The sequence below is a fragment of the Magallana gigas genome, chromosome 5 (genome assembly GCF_963853765.1).
Source record: "Magallana gigas chromosome 5, xbMagGiga1.1, whole genome shotgun sequence".
Classification (NCBI taxonomy): Eukaryota; Metazoa; Mollusca; class Bivalvia; order Ostreida; family Ostreidae; genus Magallana; species Magallana gigas.
Window position 1 is genome coordinate 55,939,758 of NC_088857.1, and position 25,410 is coordinate 55,965,167.

At 37.3% G+C, this 25,410-nt stretch overlaps 1 protein-coding gene across 1 annotated transcript; it reads left to right on the plus strand.

The window, feature by feature from the left end:
* Positions 1-1,057: 1,057 nt before the first annotated feature.
* On the plus strand, positions 1,058-24,396 carry LOC105329969 (leucine-rich repeat and IQ domain-containing protein 1). The gene is made up of 32 exons (XM_066083728.1): positions 1,058-1,123; positions 1,438-1,679; positions 2,247-2,355; positions 3,407-3,498; positions 3,828-3,912; positions 7,430-7,548; positions 8,054-8,170; positions 8,260-8,334; positions 9,175-9,314; positions 9,491-9,610; positions 11,030-11,574; positions 12,267-12,405; positions 12,576-12,662; positions 12,860-12,995; positions 13,447-13,599; positions 14,848-14,998; positions 15,102-15,295; positions 16,594-16,721; positions 17,151-17,224; positions 18,127-18,220; positions 18,621-18,770; positions 18,898-19,338; positions 19,647-19,803; positions 20,181-20,303; positions 20,566-20,615; positions 20,928-21,173; positions 21,469-21,563; positions 21,682-21,792; positions 22,163-22,319; positions 23,652-23,733; positions 23,943-24,036; positions 24,232-24,396. Exons 2-32 carry the CDS (start codon positions 1,497-1,499, stop codon positions 24,372-24,374), a joined length of 4,590 nt encoding a protein of 1,529 aa, XP_065939800.1. The 5' UTR covers positions 1,058-1,123; positions 1,438-1,496; the 3' UTR covers positions 24,375-24,396.
* The last annotated feature ends 1,014 nt before the right edge of the window (positions 24,397-25,410 follow it).

Genomic DNA, 25,410 nt, shown 5'->3' on the forward strand with positions numbered 1-25,410 from the left:
TACAGTTTATATGTTCCCCCTTGAGGGTCCTTAATTGGTCAATAAAGGAACTGAAATTGAAATTGAATTTATTCACGACTGAGCACTTAGTCATATGTCGTATGTCTATAAAATGTGTCGTGTCGTAAAATTACCTGAATAAGTAACGACTTTTTAAGTAGGCAATCCTGATGGTGGTATCCTATGAGATAAATAAATAATATTTTCATTTTCAGAAAAAAAAATCTTTACCATGCCTATACCGGTATTATAAGTGCTTTCATTACTGTCCCTCGACTGCTGAGTCTATACATTAAGAATAATTTATTTGCCATAAAGAAATTTCGTTAAAAAACTGTTATTACATGAACATAAATATTTATTTAGCGCCTCTGTTTAAAGTATATGATAACAAGTATCGAACCGTTATGATAATAACTAGTAATTGTATTAGAATTAAAGTTTGTATTTTTAAAAACTTCATTTTAAAAAATGAATTATGGAAATATGTTTTGACATAATGAAGGATAAATATAAATCGAAAAAAACTATATTACTAAAATCAACTATAATATAGTTTAAATCTTTCATTTCATAGAGCTCCATGTATACATTATTTCAATCTTTTTTAAAGATGGAATGATAAACAAAGAAAAAAAATGAACGGATCGTCGAATAAAATCATCTGAATTATCAGGGACTCCATAGTTTCAAGACAGATATAGAATTATTAATGATATTTTTTCTCTTTTTTTTTTTTATAAGAAATTGAAAGTCTGAACATTGTGGTATCAACTTAAATATTTTACAGCCTAAACCTGAACTTCATTCATTCATTCATTCAATCATTCATTCATCATTGTATTTTTATATTTGGTTTTATTAAACCCGTTCTTTAAAAAAAATAATACCAAAATGTATTTTGCGTAGAAATTTGAATTTTATTCGATAAAAGTTAGAATACTAATTCGGAAATAAAAATGTTCCCGTTTTTTGTTTTACGAGCAGGTGTTTATCCAATCGGCAATCCTCGGCTGATTCCGCTACGCTCCATACAATGTCGAGTGCGCGAGACATCCGAGTAGTTCCGAGTGGGTTTATCAAGCGCCCAATTGACGAAGATTTGACATACCAACGAATATTGGTAAGATTGTAAAACAAATTCGTGTGCTTTAATTTAATGAATTACGCATGTATCATTTATTGATGCTTTCAGTAACATATGAAATAAATTTTAAATTATGTTATTTTACAACTATTTAAACTTTTAAATATTTGAAATAGGACTCGGAACTACAGATTTTGACAATAATATTTCGTTGCCCCGAGACGCTTCTTGTCGAGCAAATTCGAACAAATAACAACCACCACAAATTTATCTTTTTTTATTTCAAAATGTACGTGTTACATGTATGGGAAATTGTTTTAAGGGTATTTAAACATACTTTTATACGTCAGATGTGAAAATTATGGATTCAATTCGTAATCAACATTGGCGCTGGCAGTCTTGAGATCGGATGAAGAGTATGCCCCCGTCTGGTGCGCTGGGGGTGACAATGGACGACGACGCATTGATTGAGGCAGAGATCGCACAACAACTCGACCAGATTAATCTAGAAGCCGATGATTTTCAGTTTGATGAGAATGAAGTGGATTTCCAAGATGATGATTTGGACTTTCCCTTGGAAGACCAAGAAGTGGTAATTTTCAGGGAAAAAATAGGCTATAGCATGAATAAAGTTAGATGATAGGGTTAGATGATCAGTACTACCAAAATCCTATTTATATGCTCTAGCTAGTAGGTTAACTTTTTATTTCAGTCCATAGTACATTGGTTCATAAACTGAATGGTTTTGAGTTTGAGCCTAGTTATGGTCATTCCCTTTACATTCATTACAATAGCTCTAAACAAAATGACCCAAATGCAGTGGATTGAAAAGTTTTGGGTGTGAAAAGGTAGAAATCTCAAAGGAAAAGGGAAAGAATATAGTAATGTTTATAATCAGCTCAGTACTGCCTATAGGCGCCTAACAGACTAGCACTACAGATGTAGCTAGCAGTCAGTCGGTGAAGACTAGCACCAGCTAGTAGTCAGTTGGTAGAGTATTGGTTTCTTTACCAAAGGGTCTGGCATTTAACATATGGCATTCATCCATATATGACAAATTCTCTAATACAGAATAGTCCCCCTTTTTTGTCCATTGATTTGTAAACTAATAAACTAATAGTTGCTAAAGATGACCTTACTGATGTAGCTTTGATTTTAGGTCTTACCTGCTGAAATGTCAGATTACATAAACCAAATTCAGAGGCAAGCATCTGATTTTGAGAAAGAGCTTGCAGAATGTGACGAGTTAATACAGCACCAGACACCAGGTATGTACTTGACAGTCAGAAAAAATGTTATGTACTGACTACCATCAAGGAAGAGTCAACTTGTTGTTAATGCACATCTTTATTCAGTCATTGTATAACTATAATGATGATTTAGGACATGATGACGTGACTTGATGTAATGACACGTGATGTGACTAGATGTGATTAACTGGAAAAACAAAGAAAACATACATAAGTTTTGATGCTATGAATAAACATACAAAACACACTCAGCATATGACAAATATCTCTCTAGTAAATATATATGCCCCTGTTCTTGTAAACAATACTTTCACTTATATATATGCTCTAGTAAATTAGCAAATATAACGAAACTCATACTACTAGCAAATTACACAATTCAAAATGAATATATATGTACGCCTATGGTAGAGTGCACAAAACATCGCATCCAAACAATGAAACCTTAAATTCCGATATATCATACAATAGAAACATGCTACGATGATACTTATAGCTTTAAATTTATATAACATTCTAGATATATCCCTTGTGCCAACATTCTAACATGTTACTAAAAATACATCTTCACAGTTGAACACTTTTGTTTACACATTTATATCTATCGTTTATACATAACTTTCTGCACAAAACAATACACAAGCAGATTTCATGTTAACTTACCAACTTAGAAGTTTTCTCTCGTAGAAACAAACATAGTAAACATGGTAAATGTAAATGGTGTTCAGCACAGGGACTAGGAAAAAATCTAAACTGCTCGTTCCCCGCGAAAAATCCTAAAAACAAAACCAAATCCGGAAATCCGGAATATTCTAAAATTCAAACTCAATCCGGAAAAATGTATAATGTTAAATTGGCTATAACATGTTAAGAGAAATTTGTAGACGATGAAACAAGGAATTACAATTCATTACATGAATGAGTTGACGTCAGTTAACGGGGTATATGTGAGAATAATAAATATGTAAGACTGTCATATATTATAGATTATTGTATAAAACATTATAAATCATTGTAATATTGACACTTGTAATATTACTTAATAATAATTGTCAAATTTTATTTGAAGGACCCAAGACTTTGCTAAATGAAGACGAGCTTAGTGTTCTGGAGCAGTTGGCCAGAGAGAGAGGGGAATCCCCTGAAACCTACCGCAAAAGGGTAAGATGTCATATTGATAAATAGAAATTTTCCATTTTATTTTATTCAACAAAAAGTGAACTATAAAAACCTTTTAAGACATGATAACACCTTTAATTATAAGATGGTTCTTTTAATAGCACATCAACACTTAAAGGTATGGTAAGAGATAACTTTATGTGATTAAGGACTGGAAGACCGATACATCAGTACTTTTTAGATTCTACGATGTACATGTTTATTCAGATAGAGGTTGACAATTTGATATTCACAGCTTTATTCATGGTAGATTATTTACCATGTATTATTAACCTGTATTATTAACCTAGATTATTAACCTGTATTTTAAGGTGTTAGAAGAGGAGGAAGATTTCACACTGACAGACTACTCAACCCTTGTGTCGGACGAAAAAGATCAGCATACGGACGCTAATGGTAAACATCACAGTTTGATGATAGGAGTCCATCTGGATTAGGCGTAGATAAATTAATTGTGTGTTTCAGGTTCCCCGACCGACCCTAAAAATATGCCCTGACCCTAAACATTTTATCGTCGATATATTAATCCTGATATCAAGGATTCTGGTTTTACTTTTAGAAATTCCAATGCTAGTCACTTCTGTGTTTGAAGAAACATACTCTACACCAATTTAAAGATTTATTTTGACAGCGATTTCTTGTGGAAAATGGCTTCGTGCTTGCCAAGCACATTGTTGTTCCTCTGTGCAGTGACTGCTATACTCTGGGAAAATTGCCAGTTGTAAGTCGCCCTTTTGGCAGAAAAAATAAACTGATCTTTTCCAAGAAAAAAAAGTTTAAATAAAATGAAATGTTTTCTCTACCTACCTACCCTATTTTTTTTCAAGATGGAATAGGAAACACACAATTAATTTATTTTGGCCTTAAAGCTGACATGAATTCATAAAAACACATTATTTTCCTTTTATCTCCGACTACCGCCATATTAGTTGTCGATTTCTATTGTTCTGCTCATAGCTACACACCCCCTATATAAGGCCGAGAGCACTATTCAAGCTTCACCGCATTCAGGAATTTCATACACCCGAACACGTTACCTTGGACGAAAAGACTTGTAAAAACACGTTTTGAACAAAAATAAAATGACAACCACTGCACTGGCAAGATATATCCAATAAACGACGAAACAAGATATACTGAAATCCAGGCGCAGATACTTCGAAAATTCCTCGATAATTGTAGACCGTTTTCCTGTGTATGTTATAACATCGCAAATGCGCAAACCACACACTGTGGCAGATCGAGCAATGTCAATTATCGCATGGATTTTATAAACGAGGAGTTTTTGTAGGAACGGATGGAAACGTTGTTACTTTCTTGGATTTATTATCATTTAGCTACTGTGTTCAATGTAGTGTCGCCGGGGTTTTCAAGAAGATGCAGACGTTATGCACTCTATATGAACTACACACGTGTTCAATGTGCATGCGAAGTAAGACAGCACTGTCTGTGCAAAATAATACGGATACCTTGGACATCCTTTCAAAGAATAAATATATTTTGTATATTTCATTGATTGTTGTTTCTATATTACTACATTTTACTACAATGTGTAGTTCATGCATTTAGAAGTCCGTGCAACGTGAATGCCTCGATCGGAAAGCAACCGACCGTAACTTTCTCAACCGGTATATATACCCCAGTGGCAGTAGAGGAGCGATCGAAACTAATATGGCAACCAAATGCTTTTATGAATTCATGTCAGCTTTAATGTATTAACTGTTTTTATGGCTGGAAAACTCAGCTTAAAAAAAGCCAGAGATCTTATTAAATATGCTGTTATACAGTGCTGATGTAATGCTGTTATGCAGTGCTGATGTAATGATGTTATACAATGCTGATGTAATGCTGTTACACAGTGCTGATGTAACACTGTTATACAGTGCTGATGTAATGCTGTTACACAGTGCTGATTAAACATTGTTATACAGTGTTGATGTAATGCTGTTACACACTGCGGATGTATAGCTGTTATACAGTGCTGATGTAACGCTGTCATACAGTGCTGATGTAACGCTGTTATACAGTGCTGATGTAATGCTGTTATACAGTGCTGATGTAACGCTGTTATACAGTGCTGATGTAATGCTGTTATACAGTGCTGATGTAATGCTGTTATACAGTGCTGATGTAACGCTGTTATACAGTGCTGATGTAACGCTGTTATACAGTGCTGATGTAATGCTGTTATACAGTGCTGATGTAATGCTGTTATACAGTGCTGATGTAATGCTGTTACACAGTGCTGATTAAACATTGTTATACAGTGTTGATGTAATGCTGTTACACACTGCGGATGTATAGCTGTTATACAGTGCTGATGTAACGCTGTCATACAGTGCTGATGTAACGCTGTTATACAGTGCTGATGTAATGCTGTTATACAGTGCTGATGTAACGCTGTTATACAGTGCTGATGTAACGCTGTTATACAGTGCTGATGTAATGCTGTTATACAGTGCTGATGTAACGCTGTTATACAGTGCTGATGTAACGCTGTTATACAGTGCTGATGTAATGCTGTTATACAGTGCTGATGTAATGCTGTTATACAGTGCTGATGTAACGCTGTTATACAGTGCTGATGTAATGCTGTTATACAGTGCTGATGTAACGCTGTTATACAGTGCTGATGTAATGCTGTTATACAGTGCTGATGTAACGCTGTTATACAGTGCTGATGTAACGCTGTTATACAGTGCTGATGTAACGCTGTTATATAGTGCTGATGTAACGCTGTTATACAGTGCTGATGTAATGCTGTTATACAGTGCTGATGTAATGCTGTTATACAGTGCTAATGTAATGCTGTTATACAGTGCTGATGTAATGCTGTTATACAGTGCTGATGTAATGCTGTTATACAGTGCTGATGTAACGCTGTTATTCAGTGCTGATGTAACGCTGTTATTCAGTGCTGATGTAACGCTGTTAATCAGTGCTGATGTAATGCTGTTATACAGTGCTTATGTAATGCTGTTATACAGTGCTTATCTAATGCTGTTATACAGTGCTGATGTAACGCTGTTATTCAGTGCTGATGTAACGCTGTTATACAGTGCTGATGTAATGCTGTGATACAGTGCTTATGTAATGCTGTTATTCAGTGCTTATGTAATGCTGTTATACAGTGCTGATGTAATGCTGTGATACAGTGCTGATGTAATGCTGTTATACAGTGCTTATGTAATGCTGTTATACAGTGCTGATGTAACGCTGTTACACAGTGCTGATGTAACGCTGTTATACAGTGCTGATGTAATGCTGTGATACAGTGCTGATGTAATGCTGTTATACAGTGCTGATGTAACGCTGTTATTCAGTGCTGATGTAACGCTGTTATTCAGTGCTGATGTAACGCTGTTATTCAGTGCTGATGTAATGCTGTTATACAGTGCTGATGTAATGCTGTTATACAGTGCTGATGTAATGCTGTTATACAGTGCTGATGTAACGCTGTTACACAGTGCTGATGTAACGCTGTTATACAGTGCTGATGTAACGCTGTTATACAGTGCTGATGTAATGCTGTGATACAGTGCTGATGTAACGCTGTTATACAGTGCTGATGTAACGCTGTTATTCAGTGTTGATGTAACGCTGTTATTCAGTGCTGATGTAACGCTGTTATTCAGTGCTGATGTAATGCTGTTATACAGTGCTGATGTAATGCTGTCATACAGTGCTGATGTAACGCTGTTATTCAGTGCTGATGTAACGCTGTTACACAGTGCTGATGTAACGCTGTTATACAGTGCTGATGTAACGCTGCTATACAGTGCTGATGTAATGCTGTTATACAGTGCTTATGTAACGCTGTTATTCAGTGCTGATGTAATGCTGTGTTTGTACTGTTATGATAGATTTTTGTGCTACATATATATAGTTAGGGGTACTCAACCTTTTTTTTCAGACAATAGTATGGCTCTAGTTCACCTGGATGAGAGACAGCTGGAGTTTCAGAAGATCTTCCAGGAGAACTTAAGGAAGATGGAAGAGACTCAGAAACAGAGGGAGGAGAGACTTCAGCAGGTAAACATTGTAGTAGAGGGTCAGTTAATGAGGTTAGTTAATGGGGTCATCTAATGGGGTCAGTTAATGGGGTCATCTAATGGGGTCAGTTAATGGGGGTCATCTAATAGGGTCAGTTAATGGGGTCAGTTAATGGGGTCAGCTAATGGGGTCATCTAATAGGGTCAGTTAATGGGGTCAGTTAATGGGGTCAGCCATACAGTGTGTCTATTCAGTGTCCAACAAGGCCAGACAAGTTTGTTTGTAATGTGTGTAGGATGTAGAGTTGTGTGAGGAATGCTATCTTTCCTTTATTAATCTGTTAGATTTTTGGTTGTATGCTTGATGTTTGTGGATGAGTTGTGAGTTTTTTTTATCCCTGAGCCTTGGCAAGGGACAGAAATTAAACAATGAGTTAGATAAAAACTAATTAATTATTATTTTTAAAAATAATTGAATGGGTGAGTGATAGCCACTGCATATATATGTAGGTGTAAATGTGATAGAAATATTTTGTTCTTTGAAGGAAATCCAAGAGGATAAGAAGAGAGAGTGGGACGACTTTGAGGAAAAGGAAAAAAAGTGGATGGACAAATTTGCTTCTCTGCAAAAGGAGGAAACTCAGTTAGTAGCAGAGAGGAAGGTAATTTCTTCACAAATTAAGATAATCATCAGAATTATTCTGCTGAATATTACACAAATATCTGAGAAGATAAATTCTTTACACATCAGATGCAGCAAGAAAAGTTTGAAATAGAACTGAAGGACAAGGAGAATCAATTTGAGAGAGAACTGAAATACTACGAGGTGAGTCCATTATTTATTTACTTCTTGTTGCTAACAAAGTCAAACAATGTCAAGTACATCTTTATTAAGAATTTAAACATTTGTTTAGTACATCTTGCTAAAGAAGTCAAACATGTCTATTCCATGTGTGACCCTGAAATGTCATTAGACAAGACGCTTGTGTCACTGTGTAATATGCCCTGGTAGAAATTTATTGATTGTTATAAGTATTGTGGTACTTCTGTTGCATGCGTTCAGTATGAATGTAGGTGTCTGAAATTGTATGTACATTGGTTGTTTAGCAGTTGTCACAATAATTGAAATTGTATGTTCATTGGCTGTTTAGCAGTTGTCACAATAATTGAAATTGTATGTACATTGGTTGTTTAGCAGTTGTCACAATTGAAATTGTATGTTCATTGGCTGTTTAGCAGTTGTCACAATAATTGAAATTGTATGTTCATTGGTTGTTTAGCAGTTGTCACAATAATTGAAATTGTATGTTCATTGGCTGTTTAGCAGTTGTCACAATAATTGAAATTGTATGTTCATTGGTTGTTTAGCAGTTGTCACAATAATTGAAATTGTATGTTCATTGGCTGTTTAGCAGTTGTCATAATAATTGAAATTGTATGTTCATTGGCTGTTTAGCAGTTGTCACAATAATTGAAATTGTATGTTCATTGGTTGTTTAGCAGTTGTCACAATAATTGAAATTGTATGTTCATTGGTTGTTTAGCAGTTGTCATAATAATTGAAATTGTATGTTCATTGGCTGTTTAGCAGTTGTCATAATAATTGAAATTGTATGTTCATTGGTTATTTAGAAGTTGTCACAATGATTGAAATTGGCCATTGTAGGAGGAAATAAAGAAATTGGAAACCGAGACAAAACAAGAGCAAGAACAGCTGGACCTGGAGAGAAGCGAAGAACTGAAGAGACAGGAAGTGAAGCAGCAGACATCAGCCACCAAGATCCAGGCCGGCTTCAGGGGATACAGGTAACAGCAAAGAAAACTTTAGTGAAAACATTAAAGTGTATGGAAGGAGAAAGGATAACAAGCAGTCTGCTTGTGTTTCACCCATTTTCCACGAAAAAAGTTTTGATTTATTTTGTACAATATGAGATAATGTTATGTTCAGTAAGAGTAACATATGTTGTTGGTCTTGATTACAGAGTAAGGAAACTGCACAGGAAGACCCTGGACGAGCGAAGGGAGGAGAGGGCGAAGAATTGGGAGGAGGAGAGGGTGAAGGAGGTAGAGGAGGAGATACAGAGGCAGAAGGAGGAGGACAGGTAGGCAGAGGGGCTATAGAAGGGACACATAGAGGACAGGTAGGCAGAGGGGCTATAGAAGGAACACATAAAGGACAGGTAGGCAGAGGGGCTATAGAAGGGGCACATACAGGACAGGTAGGCAGAGGGGCTATAGAAGGGGCACATAGAGGACAGGTAGGCAAAGGGGTATAGAAGGGACAAATTGAGGACAGGTAGGCTGAGGGGCCTATAGAAGGGGCACATGGAGGACAGGTAGGCAGAGGGGTATAGAAGGGACACATAGAGGACAGGTAGATAGAGGGGCTATAGAAGGGGCACATAGAGGACAGGTAGGCAGAGGGGTATAGAAGGGACACATAGAGGACAGGTAGGCTGAGGGGGCTATAGAAGGGGCACATAGAGGACAGGTAGGCAGAGGAGCTATAGAAGGGGCACATAGAGGACAGGTAGGCAGAGGGGCTATAGAAGGGGCACATAAAGGACAGGTAGGCTGAGGGGTATAGAAGGGACACATAGAGGACAGGTAGGCTGAGGGGCCTATAGAAGGGGCACATAGAGGACAGGTATGCAGAGGGGCTATAGAAGGGGCACATAGAGGACAGGTAGGCAGAGGGGCTATAGAAGGGGCACATAGAGGACAGGTAGGCAGAGGGGTATAGAAGGGACACATAGAGGACAGGTAGGCTGAGGGGCCTATAGAAGGGGCACATAGAGGACAGGTATGCAGAGGGGCTATAGAAGGGGCACATAGAGGACAGGTAGGCAGAGGGGCTATAGAAGGGGAACATAGAGGACAGGTAGGCAGAGGGGCTATAGAAGGGGCACACAGAGGACAGGTAGGCAGAGGGGCTATAGAAGGGGTACATAGTGGACAGGTAGGCAGAGGGGTATAGAAGGGACACATAGAGGACAGGTAGGCAGAGGGGCTATAGAAGGGGCACATAGAGGACAGGTAGGCAGAGGGGCTATAGAAGGGGCACATAGAGGACAGGTAGGCAGAGGGGTATAGAAGGGACACATAGAGGACAGGTAGGCGGAGGGGCTATAGAAGGGGCACATAGAGGACAGGTAGGCAGAGGGGCTATAGAAGGAACACATAAAGGACAGGTAGGCTGAGGGGCTATAGAAAGGACACATAAAGAGAGGACAGGTAGATAGGGGCACAGGGGTACATAAGGAGGGAACCAAGGAAATCTAGAAGGAAGAGTGGGTTCTAGGGGTTTTCAGGGTTTTTTGAGGAGAAGTAGGGGAGAAGAATGGAACATGAATGAATCATTTATATACGTAGGAATTTGACAAACAGGCTAGCTTTTATAGCAGCTGCTGCAATTTTAAATTTGTCAATTCTACAATAGAAAATGTGATATATACATATATATATATTGGTAATGTATAGATTTTATATTTAACTTGAGGATATTTTCGTCTTTTATCAAGACTGAAACGTGTAAAGGAAGAGGAAGAAGAAAAGGAAAAGGCAGAAGAAGAAGCGAGAAGAAAAGCTACGGAGGTTGCAAAGAAGAAAGCCGAGGAAGAGGCAAAGAAAAAGGAAGAAGAAGCTAAAAGAAAAGCAAAGGAAGAAGAGGCTAAGAGGAAAGCAGAGGAAGAAGAGGCAAAGAGGAAAGCTAAAGAAGAGGCAAAGAAGAAGGCTGAAGAAGAAGCAAAGAGGAAGACTGAAGAAGAGATGAAGAAAAAGGCAGAAGAAGAGGCAAAAAGGAAAGCTGATGAAGAGGCAAAGAAAAAAGCTGAAGAGGCAAAGAAAAAAGCTGAAGAAGAAGCAAAGAGGAAGGCTGAAGAAGAGGCAAGGAAAACAGCAGAAGAAGCAAAGAAAAGATTAGAAGAAGAGGAAAAGAAAAAAGCTGAGGAAATGGCAAAAAGGAAAGCTGAAGAAGAGATGAAGAAAAGTGAAGATGAGGCTGCTAAGAAAATAGCAGAGAGTGCAAGAGAGGAGGCTGTGGTTGAATCAAAAGAGAAAAAGAATGGTAAAGAAACATTATGTAGTGTTTTTATCAACTCAGACAATTTCTTTGTTTAGACTCCCCTATCATATTTTGGTACATGCAGAGAGAGCTGAGTCTTATTATTTATGACAGAATACTTTCCATGGGTGGGGACCAATTAGCTGCTGTTGCATGGGGACTTCAGTATTTAATTTATGACTGCACCATATCATTTTATAACATGTACTGTAGATTCCAAATTGAACACAAGGAATTAATATTTAAGCAAAATCGCAAGAAGCACATTTTGTGGATTTTAATATCTTCAGTTGGTTTTATTTTTCTGACTTAAATCAACTAAATAAAACTACATGTATGATAAAAATCTGGCATTCATCATTTTATATTCTTGCAATTTAATGCTAAAACAGTTGAATCACTGAATTAAGTACTTACGTAAAATAAGGAATCTATAGTAAACATTGGTAAATATTGTTTTATAGATATTTTTCGGACAAAACATCGTGGTCAAGGAATAACCACTATATCTGAAAAGCTCTTATTAAATAAAATTTTATGGTTCCACAGTCTGGCTGTCAATGTTTTCTGCTGCAGTCCACGGTCAAACACTTATTATAGATTATTGCAAAATTGAAGTTTTGTATATTGATCTGTTCACATACTTGTAAAGATCTGTATTGACTGGTACTAATTCTGCTGATTGTTTTCATCAGTGTTGAGGAAATCACAAGTACGAATGTCACAAGAAACGCCCGGATCTCCTCGACCAAAGTCTGCCAGATCCAGACCTAAGTCAGCCGCAAAACGCAGTGAAGATCTGGACATTTTTGACATGGACGACACAAAGAAGTTGTAAGAACATCATTCTATACATAAATTCATTGATTATTAATAAGAAATAGAGTGTTTAGCTATTTTTTTAATTCAAAAGCCAGTGTAAACTGTGAGTCAGTGTGATAGAATCTGATACATGTGCTGATATTGATGGTGTTTGTAATGTGTTGTACTCGCAATGTTTGTAGACAAACTTCAGCACACTTGCTTCAAGGCCTGCCGGAGAATCTGGAAAAGCTGCGCTTACAGTGGATAAAGGAATGTATGCCGTGGAGGTCAGTCATCAGAATAAACAAGACATTTACCTGTATCCTTATTACTGATAAAACCATCATTTACCTGTGTCTTAATCAGTGATAAAACAAAATTGAGGATTCTAATTATCTAGTAGCTAGAAATTTCATACAGGAAGACAGCTGTTCATTTATTAGGTAGCATGTTTACTAGTGATACCATGTTGCTTATTCCACAGTAAGGTGAGCAATGAACCGTGGAAGCTGAAGACAGGAACTTCAAAATCCATGCGGCGGCCAACGTCGGCCAAAAAGCTGCAGGCATTGAGTGAGGACACGATATTGATGGCCGCCCGAGTGTCAACACTCAGACAGGTAACGGGAGGGTCACTGTAGCACTACAGTTGGGAGGAAACAAATTCACAGCTACTTAAGGACAAGGACCTCCCCCACCCCCAGATTTAGACCCAAGGAGAAGTTAACTCTCCTCTTGATGTTAATTTCATTCAAATAATATAGTATTACACAACCTATTTCATTTTAGAAATATGAAAAATAACAGAAAAAAATTATTTTTCAACCCCCATCCCCTTTTGTAATCAAAATCATTGGTTCCTGTCCTCTTGCAGCTGTGAAACAGATAATGATATTTTCAATATCCTGATCCGCAAATACTAATTTTTATAACTAGTTCAAAATCCAACTTACTGTGCATTTGCAGACAGAAATGATGGTTAATTTCCTGCATTGCCATTGCTACATTCCAACTATTTGTTCTTTTAAATCCACTGAAAGCATTGATTACCACAGTTGACTCCCCTTGTAGGTGACAACAGTAGAGTTACGGGACCTGCCTGGCTGTAATATCTCTACACTGGGGCAGTGCTGGGGTCTGAAGTCTTTGAAGATGTCCAAGTGTAACCTGACCGTGGTAGAGGGGCTACAGCAGTGTAAACAACTACACTACCTAGATCTACAGGTAAATTAGGTCAACATCAGTGTAAACAACTACACTACCTAGATCTACAGGTAAATTAGGTCAACATCAGTGTAAACAACTACACTACCTAGATCTACAGGTAAATTAGGTCAACATCAGTGTAAACAGCTTCACTACCTAGATCTACAGGTAAATTAGGTCAACATCAGTGTAAACAACTACACTACATAGATCTACAGGTAAATTAGGTCAACATCAGTGTAAACATCTTCACAACCTAGATCTACAGGTAAATTAGGTCAACATCAGTGTAAACATCTTCACAACCTAGATCTACAGGTAAATTAGGTCAACATCAGTGTAAACAGCTACACTACCTAGATCTACAGGTAAATTAGGTCAACATCAGTGTAAACAGCTACACTACCTAGATCTACAGGTAAATTAGGTCAACATCAGTGTAAACATCTTCACAACCTAGATCTACAGGTAAATTAGGTCAACATCAGTGTAAACATCTTCACAACCTAGATCTACAGGTAAATTAGGTCAACATCAGTGTAAACAGCTTCACTACCTAGATGTACAGGTAAATTAGGTCAACATCAGTGTAAACAGCTTCACTACCTAGATCTACAGGTAAATTAGGTCAACATCAGTGTTAACAGTTTCACTACATAGATCTACAGGTAAATTAGGTCAACATCAGTGTAAACAGTTTCACTACATAAATCTACAGGTAAATTAGGTCAACATCAGTGTAAACAGCTTCACAACCTAGATCTACAGGTAAATTAGGTCAACATCAGTGTAAACAACTACACTACCTAGATCTACAGGTAAATTAGGTCAACATCAGTGTAAACATCTTCACAACCTAGATCTACAGGTAAATTAGGTCAACATCAGTGTAAACAGCTTCACAACCTATGTCTCACTTGCTTCTTGTCCGTGGATAGAGTTGTCTCTCTTTATTTAATGATGTGTATTTGATATTTCTTCTTTTTTCCTTATTTATGCAATCGACCAAAAGCAGTCATGTTGTGTTACATGTGTAGTATCTCATTTTGTTAAAATTAGGTTCCATTATTTGAGAATCAATAAATATAACAGCACCTGAGAACATTTATTGGGTGCTGTTTAGAGTGTTGTTTTTCAACATTTTGTCACCTGTGTGTCTGGTTCTTCAACCTCCGTTATAATCCTCTCATTATATTAATTACATCACTTTGAAAACCAGGTACATAGAAATGAAGAGAACTAAAAGAATGTGTAAACTTTTTACAGGATAACTTTATCCAGTATGTGGACCTGAAGGATCTAAGTAACCTGACCTTTCTTGACCTTTCCCACAATTCCTTGAGTTCCATCCATGGACTCTCAGGATGTTCTAATTTGAGGTGGCTAGATCTATCAAAGAACAAGATAACCAGAATAGGTAAATTCTTTCCCTTTATATTAGTAACCATATTCAGCGTTGCACGGGGATTAGCTAGTGATGTTTTGTACAGAGTATATACAATACCTACCTTTGTTTACAGGTGGCACAGAGTCCTTGAGGAGACTCCACACCCTGAAACTATCACACAATCAGCTGATCAGCACAACTGGTCTGAATGACACGCCCACTTTACAGATGATTGACATGTCCAGCAACCACCTGCAGACGGTGGAGGATGTCAGCAAGTTGTGTCTGCTACAGAGTCTGATGGTGTCCTCTAATAACCTACAGAAGGTCAGTAGTGGATGGGGTCCCAGGGGGAGGGGCACCTAATACAGAGTCTGATGGTGTCCTTTAATAACCTACAGAAGTCAGTAATGGGTGGGGTTCCAGGGGGAGGGGCGCCTAATACAGAGTATGATGGTGTCCTTTAATAACCTACAGAAGGTCAGTAATGGGTGGGGTTCCAGGGGGAGGGGCGCCTAATACAGAGTCTGATGGTGTCCTTTAATAACCTACAGAAGTCAGTAATGGGTGGGGTTCCAGGGGAGGGGCGCCTGCTACAGAGTCTAATGGTGTCATCTAATAACCTACAGAAGTCAGTAATGGGTGGGGTTCCAGGGGGAGGGTCACCTAATACAGAGTCTGATGGTGTCCTCTAATAACCTACAGAAGATCAGTAGTGGGTGAGGTCCCAGGGGGAGGGGCACTTGCTACAGAGTCTGATGGTGTCCTTTAATAACCTACAGAAGGTCAGTAATGGGTGGGGTTACAGGGGGAGGGGCACCTAATACAGAGTCTGATGGTGTCCTTTAATAACCTACAGAAGATCAGTAGTGGGTGGGGTCCCAGGGGGAGGGTCACCTAATACAGAGTCTGATGGTGTCCTTTAATAACCTATAGAAGGTCAGTAATGGGTGGGGTTACAGGGGAGGGGCACCTAATACAGAGTCTGACGGTGTCCTTTAATAACCTACAGAAGATCAGTAGTGGGTGGGGTCCCAGGGGGAGGGTCACCTAATACAGAGTCTGATGGTGTCCTTTAATAACCTATAGAAGGTCAGTAATGGGTGGGGTTACAGGGGAGGGGCACCTAATACAGAGTCTGATGGTGTCCTTTAATAACCTATAGAAGGTCAGTAATGGGTGGGTCCCAGGGGGAGGGGCACCTGCTACAGAGTCTGATGGTGTCCTCTAATAACCTATAGAAGATCAGTAGTGGGTGGGGTCCCAGGGGGAGGGTCACCTAATACAGAGTCTGAAGGTGTCCTTTAATAACCTATAGAAGGTCAGTAATGGGTGGGGTTACAGGGGAGGGGCACCTGCTACAGAGTCTGATGGTGTTCTTTAATAACCTACAGAGGTCAGTAATGGGTGGGTCCTAGAGGGAGGGGCACCTAATACAGAGTCTGATGGTGTCATCGAATATCCTACAGGTGGCAGAGTCACAGAAGGAGGGGCACTGCTAGAGCAACAAGTTAAATAACATTTATGAAACTCAATTAAACCTCAACAAGGATAAAATTGCAAATAAGGTAAACTTGACTCTGCTTTGATATGCCACATTGCAGTATGATTATTTTTTTTTACAGCTTCCCTGTCTGAGGAATCATGTGTTGATGAGAGTGTTGTGTCTGGATGATAACAGTATTACAGACCTGGAAGATCTGCAGTGTGATTGGCTTCCTCTCCTAGAAGTCCTCAATCTGTCTCAAAACAGGTAAATAAACTTATAGGTCCTCAATATGTCTCAAAACGGATAAAAAAACTTATTGGTCCTAAACCTGTTACAAAACAGGTAAACAAACTTATAGGTCCTGAATCCATCACAAAAACAGATATGAAAAGTATGAATCTTCAATTTGTCGCAAAACAGGTAAACAAACCTAAAGGTCCTCAATCTGTCTCAAAACAGGTTAACAAAATTATAGATCCTTTATCTATCATAAAATTATACAATGCAAGTAAATATTATTATCCCCCGGTAGTTTCAATTTCATCTATATATCAGGCACTTTAGAAAGTAAACAAATAGCTATTCAAAGTAAGAGATGAATCTTTCAGAAACAGTTGGTGTTTTGATTATCATCAGAGATCTTTCATGGCTACAACAATAGCTACCTAAATATTGGTCTTTTCTTTGTTTTAGTATTGAAGATTTGGTGCCATTGAATAATCTTCTGATCTTAAAACATTTGGACATAAGTCACAACCAAATCCTAGGTAAGACCTCTGTTGAGTTGGTACTTGATATATCTTCCTAATTATATGTCGTTTTTGTAAATGGATTTTGTTGTAATATACTGGCACTGTACCAGTTATCGGCTAAAATTTAATGTTTTCTTTTCGTATTTTCTTATTTCTTGATATTTTTGGATAAAACTTGCCATACTTTAAATAATGAACTCCTTATTTATCAATCTGTTAGTTTATATCATTTTTTAAAACCGCAAACATCTTGTTTTGTGATTTTTATCAGGCCCCAAATTTGCCGAGTTTTTACGATCTACTGTACCAGTTATCGGCTTCGTGATAATAACATAGTAAAATCCCTGTACATGTTGATTTTATACTCTGCTAAATGAAATTTGAATCATGTCCCTTGTGGGGTCAGACTAAAGTAGTCGGGGTTGTGATACATTATAAACAAAACTCAATTAATTATTCTTTTATTATCATACGGTAATTCACCAAATCGTACACGTATTTAATACATAATTGTGCAATCAGGCGTTCAACTGCGCTACGAATCTCTCGGAAATTAATGAATTCCTTTTGTTTATACATGTTATATATATTGATATTATATGTCAAATCAAAGAAGGGATATAATAACCTATCACAAAGAGGTAATATTCTATTTTTAACTTATTACGTCATTTTCCCCACTGCTGAAAGTGCAAAGATGTAAAATCAGCGGTAAACAATAATCGTTTAAGCTCATGTTTAAAACATATTCAAGAAAGTTTTCAAGCAAACCTACTTTTCTTTATTCGAAAAAGACGACAAAATTAAAAAATCTTGGATTGTCCCGTGCTATAAACCCAAAACCTCAGTTTAGCCGATAACTGGTCTTAGCCGATAACTGGTACAGTACCAGTATAGATTATTTTTTTAATTTTCAGAGGTTGAGTCGGTGTCTTCTAGTGTCACAAAATGTGTTCATTTAGAGAGCTTGAGTGTAGCAGGAAACCCATTCACAGAACTGACAGATCTGGAGTAAGTCTTTAATCCATGCACAGTACATCAATATATACATGTATACAGGCAGGAAACCCATTCACAGAACTGACTGATCTGGAGCAAGTCTGCACATTATTCCACCTGCTACAATACATAAACAAGCATGAATACACATCACATAATGATATTTATCTGTTTATTTATGTTTTGTTTATACATCCTGCTTTTGGTGTACATGCTTAAGAAATTTCCATCTCATTACCTAATTAGTAAGTATTAAAAAATATAACCTTAAAAACTGACACATCTACCCAGTACATATCATTTCTTTGAAAAACACATTGCTGTTCTTGAAATAATACATTGTCTTGTTTTAACCTTAAGTCTAGATAATGTAAGACAGGCAGATGATTTAAGATGATTATTTGGATTTCAGTTTGTCTTTGCCAAGTCTGAAGAGAATAGATGAGCGAGTTTTGGGTAGTGGCGTTACAGAGGTGAAGCCGCGGACCAGCTTTGAGGCCATGTGTCTGAGTCAGACCAAGGTGTTTACAGAGCTAGCCAACAGTCTGCTCCAGGATATGGGGTACCTACAGTATTACTATCTTACAGCTGCATCTTGGCATATGATTCTCTATCACACACACACACCCACATTTACATTTATCTTTTGTTGATAAATTTTTACTAATTGTTTATTTTTTTAATATCAGAGCAGAGAAGAGTAAGCTGCCCTTGGATCTGGGTGCTCTCTGTGATTTGTACTTCAAGTACTGTGACACTACTCAGAAGCTTGCGGAGGAGCACAGATACGCACACGAATACGGAGAAATCACCATGGCAGTGCCTACAGCGCCCTCTACACCTAAATCTAGTCAGCGACCTCCATCCTCAAAGTCGGTGCGTCAGGCCCAGCGGGAGAGTCACCTCCTGAACCCCAAGGAGATGTTTGAACGGGCTGTCAAGACGTCAGAGAAAGGAAACAAGGAAGGAGAAACAGCAATGAATGGAGAATCGCTCGCAAGTCTCAGTGGTTCAATGGATGGAAGAATTCATGCTGGACTCAATGAAAAGAAACCTCCAAATCTTACAGCCAAGGCAGTTAAAGCTCTAGTTGATGAAGATTTTGGTGTAAGCCATAGTAGCAAAGTGAGGTAAGAATTCTATTAACACATTTTAAAAATATGTTTTAAAATTTTTTGAAAAGGTAAAAATTATAAAAGCCCCTGCAGGATTCAAAATCATGACTTACAGATTTGTATTTAACACTCCAAACCATTTAACTATGCTATTAGGTAATAATTTTGGGAAAGAAAAAATTTATAAAATTATACTTGAATTTCGATAGTAATCGAAGTCCATTACAATGTGGAAGTGTTCAATACCACATTAAGAACAAGTATAATTGATCTTCTAGCTTTTGCTGAAAAAAAGATATTAATTAACATTGCTGATTTTACAGTGACCTTCAGAGTGTAGCAGCTACTAAGATCCAGGCCTGTTGGAGGGGTCACAGGGTCAGGAGGCAGATCTGGGGCACAGAGGTCATGGGTCAAGGACTGGATGAGGTGGACCAGGAAATCCTCCGAGAACTTCACCAGGCAGCCACCAAAATACAGGTTAAAATAGAGATATGAAATATGAATATGTCTTCCTATTGGATTTATTTAAAAGTCAGGATTTTATCTTCAAGGTTTTTGTGTTAATTTTGCAGTTTCATCTTATGTACAAAAATTGTTACAGATTGTTTTATAGTCATCAGTGATAAGATTTATAAAAATATTGCCAAATAAATAATATTTGTACCTATTTTGAAATTAAAACACAAAAATGGGCACCCACTGAAGAAACAAAATATATGGAAATTCATCATTGAAATTGCTATTCAAACAATGCTCTCTATAACAGGCGGTGTGGCAGGGTTACATCATGAGGGTCAGGCTGTCACTATGTTCTCTGTATTTTAATGAGTACGTACTATTTCTCTCTGTGACAGGCTGTGTGGAGGGGCTATATCCTGAGGGTCAGGCTGGAACAGGCCCTGGAGTTCGCCAAGTTTGAGGACGAGGATGACTTTGACTTCCAGGAGGTGGACCTCAAAGATTTCAACTTCAACGAGGTTTGTGGTCTCCACACTGCACAGTTGAAGACATGTTGTTTTCTCAGGCAATCAGTATTCATATGAATATGTGACATTTTATTTGTTGAGTATGATAAACGCATATTTTAATATTGTGTATAAACCCTTTTTTTTTGTCCAATCATACTTGCAAAAGAAATTGCAACTTTAAATTTGTTCTTATACTAATACAGTTGTGTTTGAAAAGGTTACCATTTATTTCAAGTTTTGCCATTGCTGTGATTTTAACGTTAATTTGTAGGAAATGTTAGATGACTGGAAACCTCCACCCACCCCGCAACTTCCAGCAAAGTAAGGCATGGGTTGATCCCGACATTGCTAAGAAAGTGTGCATTATTGAGTCTAAAGCTGATAATAGAGCTTTCCTCATAAAATAAGATTTTTGATAATATTCCACTCTGCTAAATATGAAATCATTTATCATAATTATGAATTTGATCTGTACAAATGTTTCATATTTCTCCTACATATGAAAAAAGTAGCTTTTATTATTGATTTAATCTGTATAAGTATTGATAAAAAAAAATTTGTTTTCATTATTGTACTGTAAATAAAATTGATAAAATGTGATAAATTTAAATGCCCCTTATTTTTCCTCTGCAGTCACCCAGTTCTTGGGAAGCCCCCCATCGGTAAACTGAGCAGTCCCCCGGGCAAGATCCCGTCCCTGAACCTGGGTGACAAACTGCAGCCCCCTGGGAATCCCCGGCGTGCCTGGAGGGGCATGGATTCCCCCCTGTCAGAGGCCCCCCAGAACGGTCATGTGCCCCGCCCTCCCTCCATCGTCAGTGCAACGGACACCCACAGGACGGCCATGTCAAAGAAAGAGGAGCAGATCTCAGAGGAATGGTGTGTACTGGTTGTTTCTTTAATGTAATCCCTGAACTCAACCAGATTATTAACACAACCTCTGTTGTTTGTTGTTAGCTAATTACCAATTTAAGCCAAATTTGAAGCAAAATGAAAACATTTTTTGGTTATTTTTTTTTTCATAGCATTGTATTAAGGAAGAGAAATACCAACTTTTCTCTGCTTTTTTTTTTTTTACTAAATTCATCCCTTTTTTATTTCCTTTGAATATTTAACAGTGTATTTTATACAAAACCAGACAAAAAATATGTACGTGTACTTTTCCTTCTTGTAGGGGTTTCAGAGATGCAAACACAGCACATGTAATGATGCAGCGAGCCAAAAAACTAAAATACAATGCAGAACGCAGGAAGAAGCTGGGCAAACTGGGTAAATGTTGAGCATTTTCATTTAAAATCAGCCTTAGTATTAAATAGAGTTTTGGGGGTCAGTTACAGTGGCCCGAGTAATTCACCTTATTTGACCTTTCGCTGTGACCTTTCCACAGATCCCAAACAGAGGCTGGCCTTGTTCAGGCGACTTGAAGAAACAAATGTCACAAGGAAACCAGTGTCCCAGCCCTCCCGACAGACCTTACCCCGCAAAGAATACTTTCAGGGTAAGAAACACATTCCAACAAACACCGTTATCTGAACAATCAGGTCATGTTACCACAAAGTCTTGTGTAGAGTATGCGACCATGTATTATACAAACCCCCAACCCCCAAACCCAAAAAATGCTGAAAAAAATGCAGTTCTTACGTGTAATACGCATCCAAAAAATGAAGAAATTTTCAGTGAATATTTTTGAAGTCATTGATGTGCCTACCTTGATAATGTATTCCAAGCACTTAAAAGTAATATTCTTGATATTATTCACCTCACCATTTATATCTAAATATTATACATGTCAGACAGCTAATCAGTCATATTCATTTCAAATAAGAAAATAATATAACACATTTAATCAAATTAACAAAACATTTCAGCGCGACAGGAGGAGATCGAAAAGCAGGATCTGGAGAAGCGAGTGATGGCCAACCTAAGGAATAGCCGAACGTTTGAGTGGCTCCACAACCAAGTGGGCAGCTTTGAGGACCAGGAGCCCCACCTACAGCACCACCCGCAAACCCAGCCCCACTCTGTGTAAGATGACCACTTGAAACTCCAAATGATCTATTGGAGAATTTTGATTTCAGAAATTTGATACTAAACTTAGAGTTGTTTACTTAATAATGTTTAACAGGTTAGTAGGAATAGCAAATTCCAAAAAATAATTTAAAGATTATTTAGTTCATTGGTGATCTCGCTTACGGTATCCCACTCCTCAATGTTCTTGTATCAAGAATTTCTTGAGAAGTATTCTATTGAAATCTGTAGACCAAACACACTTAAATAATACTAAGATAATGGGAGGTCAGTGTTCATCCCTCTGAGTTATGGTTAATTAAATTTGACCTTTTTGCACCTAAAATGCGATTTCAGCCTGATTAGGATTTGTTGTCAGAATTTTTGATTAAGCAAACTCTTTTCTTAAAATGTTGTTTTTAATTATGTACAATGGTCACACTGAATAGAGGGATTACGAAAAAAAAATTGCATGAAGCTGCATAAATGTTTGTATGACCTTTTTGCACTTAAAATAGACAATTTTTATAATAGTTACAATTTGATTTGAAATAAAAACATTTTGAATATCAAGAATTTTAGAAGATTAATCCAGTTTGCCTACATATGTATTCAGTATCATTTTGACATAATAAAACATGGGGGTCAGTGATTTCAAATTTTAGATACCTGGCTTCAAAGGTAAAATTATTGCAAAATTTGGCTTTAAAAAATTGAGACATTTTCTATATATTTGCATGATTTTATGCTAAAGGTCTATCATTCTCTCAAAATTTAGTTTAGTACAAGTCATAGAGAACCTATAGAACATGTCACAAACCTATCAAATGTTAAAAATGAGAATAATGAATAAAGTATAATAAAAAGAAAAGTATATTGAAAATTCATAAAATTGCTTGTTTCTGTCATTTTCGACTAAAAAACCTTCCGCACGAGAAAATAGTTCCCCCCAAAACTTGTTCGTTTCTTGAATTCAAATGGATTTTCTTTTCGAATGTTGTGTAATTATGAAATGATGATCTTTTTGTGGGGTTTAAATTAATAAAATCATATTCATTTAAAATATAATGAACATCTGCGCAATGAAATCAAAACATGAGGAGTGATATACCTTAAGCATTTTTTAAACATATTTTGTCATTCTTCCAAGCAAAGTGAATTGGAAGGGTTAAATCTATCGCTAGGCAGAATTAATTAGCTTTAATAGACAAGTCACCCAGAATTCATGGGATACATTCACGCATCAGCATAACTAAGACTTAATGTTAACAGTTGCAAAAATATGGATATAAGAATGAATATCATGATCAAATGTTCCATATAATATGATAAGACTCCATTCACCAACAGGAAGTTGATGAGGCAGATGTATGGTGTGGACAACAATCTCCCGAGACTTGACCCCCAGGGGGGTAGGAACATCAGACTCACAGTAAGTCTTGCCTCGCTGGTTTTATCATTATTTATGCCTTTTTTTATAACTAGTTTGTAAATAATTCATAAAAAAAGGATTATTCTGAAACAATGTACATTGTCTAAAATGATAACAATATTGTAGTTTTAATCTTCTTTGTGAATTGTTTTTGTAAGGTTAGCAATATACTGTTGTATCCTCTGACGTTACATCATGTCTATTTTTAGGGGAGCCCTGCAATGGATCTACAGTCAGTGGACAGTGTTAGTCTACAAGGGGAGATGATTCAGCCTCCACGACGATTTTCAGCGGGTTCTGAAGGTACTAGCTTAGTAAATACATTGTACGATGCTTCAGTGATGAAGGCAAAAGACGCATATGTATAAACATTGTGACAAATGTCTTGTCAATAGAAAAATATTTCTTTATATATTATATAGTGACCAAAAGATGTGTAGTATTAAATCTCCCCTTTGTTTCTTGTTTGTGCAGCAGTCCTTTATGTTTCTTTTTCAGCCTCAAGTGGAGCAAGATTCCCTCCCATTAAAACAAACTCTGCAGGGTCAGGACAAAAGAGGGAGAGGATCTCATTCAGGGACAATGAGGTCAAACTGGGGATTGGGTGGGGAGGGGGGAGGAAAAGAGGTCCGCGCATGTAAACACCTGAGGATGTTATTACTGTGGGGAAAAATAGGAGTGTGTGTATTTTTATGGTTAAACATTTCAAACATCTCGTGAAATGTGAACATTTTAGATTATGAAGAAACTCTTTATTATTGGTGTTCTTATTGAGAGAAATGTTGTCATACTGCCAGCCAAATAATTTCCGCTAGTACAACACTACTGCTTTAATTGTCAGAATGCTTTGTTTCTTACTGTGTATGTCCCAACTTTGATCAGGGGCCATTATTGAAGTGTTTGACTTGAATATTCTGTAATTTCATAAAGACTTTGTAGAAAATATGAAACCATGCACCAAGTCCTGGTCTGATGTGAATGTCAAGATTTTTAGGGTCTTCCGTCTTCAGCGGAAGACCCTACTATTATTCTATTGTTTCTTTTTCACTTTTCTTATTATTCTTTTTATTCTTTTTTTGTCTTACAAATTTTGTGCAGGCGATTTCTCGAAGATGGCTCATTCGATTTTCTTCAAATTTTGAGAGTTGATGTGTCGGTATCTGAAGTTTGTACCGCCGTTTCAATTTTTTGATAATCACTTCCAGTCGGAAGTTATCTTTCTTTTACGATTTTTAAAAGTCAATTTTGTCGGCTAGAGATCCAAAAAACGAATAAAGATATAGGGCTGAAATTTTCAGTGAAGATAGACATCCATTTTACCTGTTGCAACATGGTCATAAAAACGTCCGTCGTCACTTCCGGTCGTCACCGGAAGGAAAGATAAAAAATTGGTTTCTTCAACTTTTTGCTTTTTATATATTTTTCTAACGGGTTGATAGAGACTCTTTTACTGACTAAGAATATGTATTTTTTTTTAAATCGATTGATGCGTTCCCGAGATATTAAGCATCAAAGTCCTGAAGCGAGAGTCCGATTAGCTCAGTCGTTAGAGTGGTGAACATGTGCCCAGGCGACCTGGGTTCAAGCCCTAGGTGCCGAATTTTTTCCCCCTAATTCTTTTGCGTTGATTAACAATTTAGTCTTGAAAGTAAAGGATTTTATCTCATTTACTCAAAA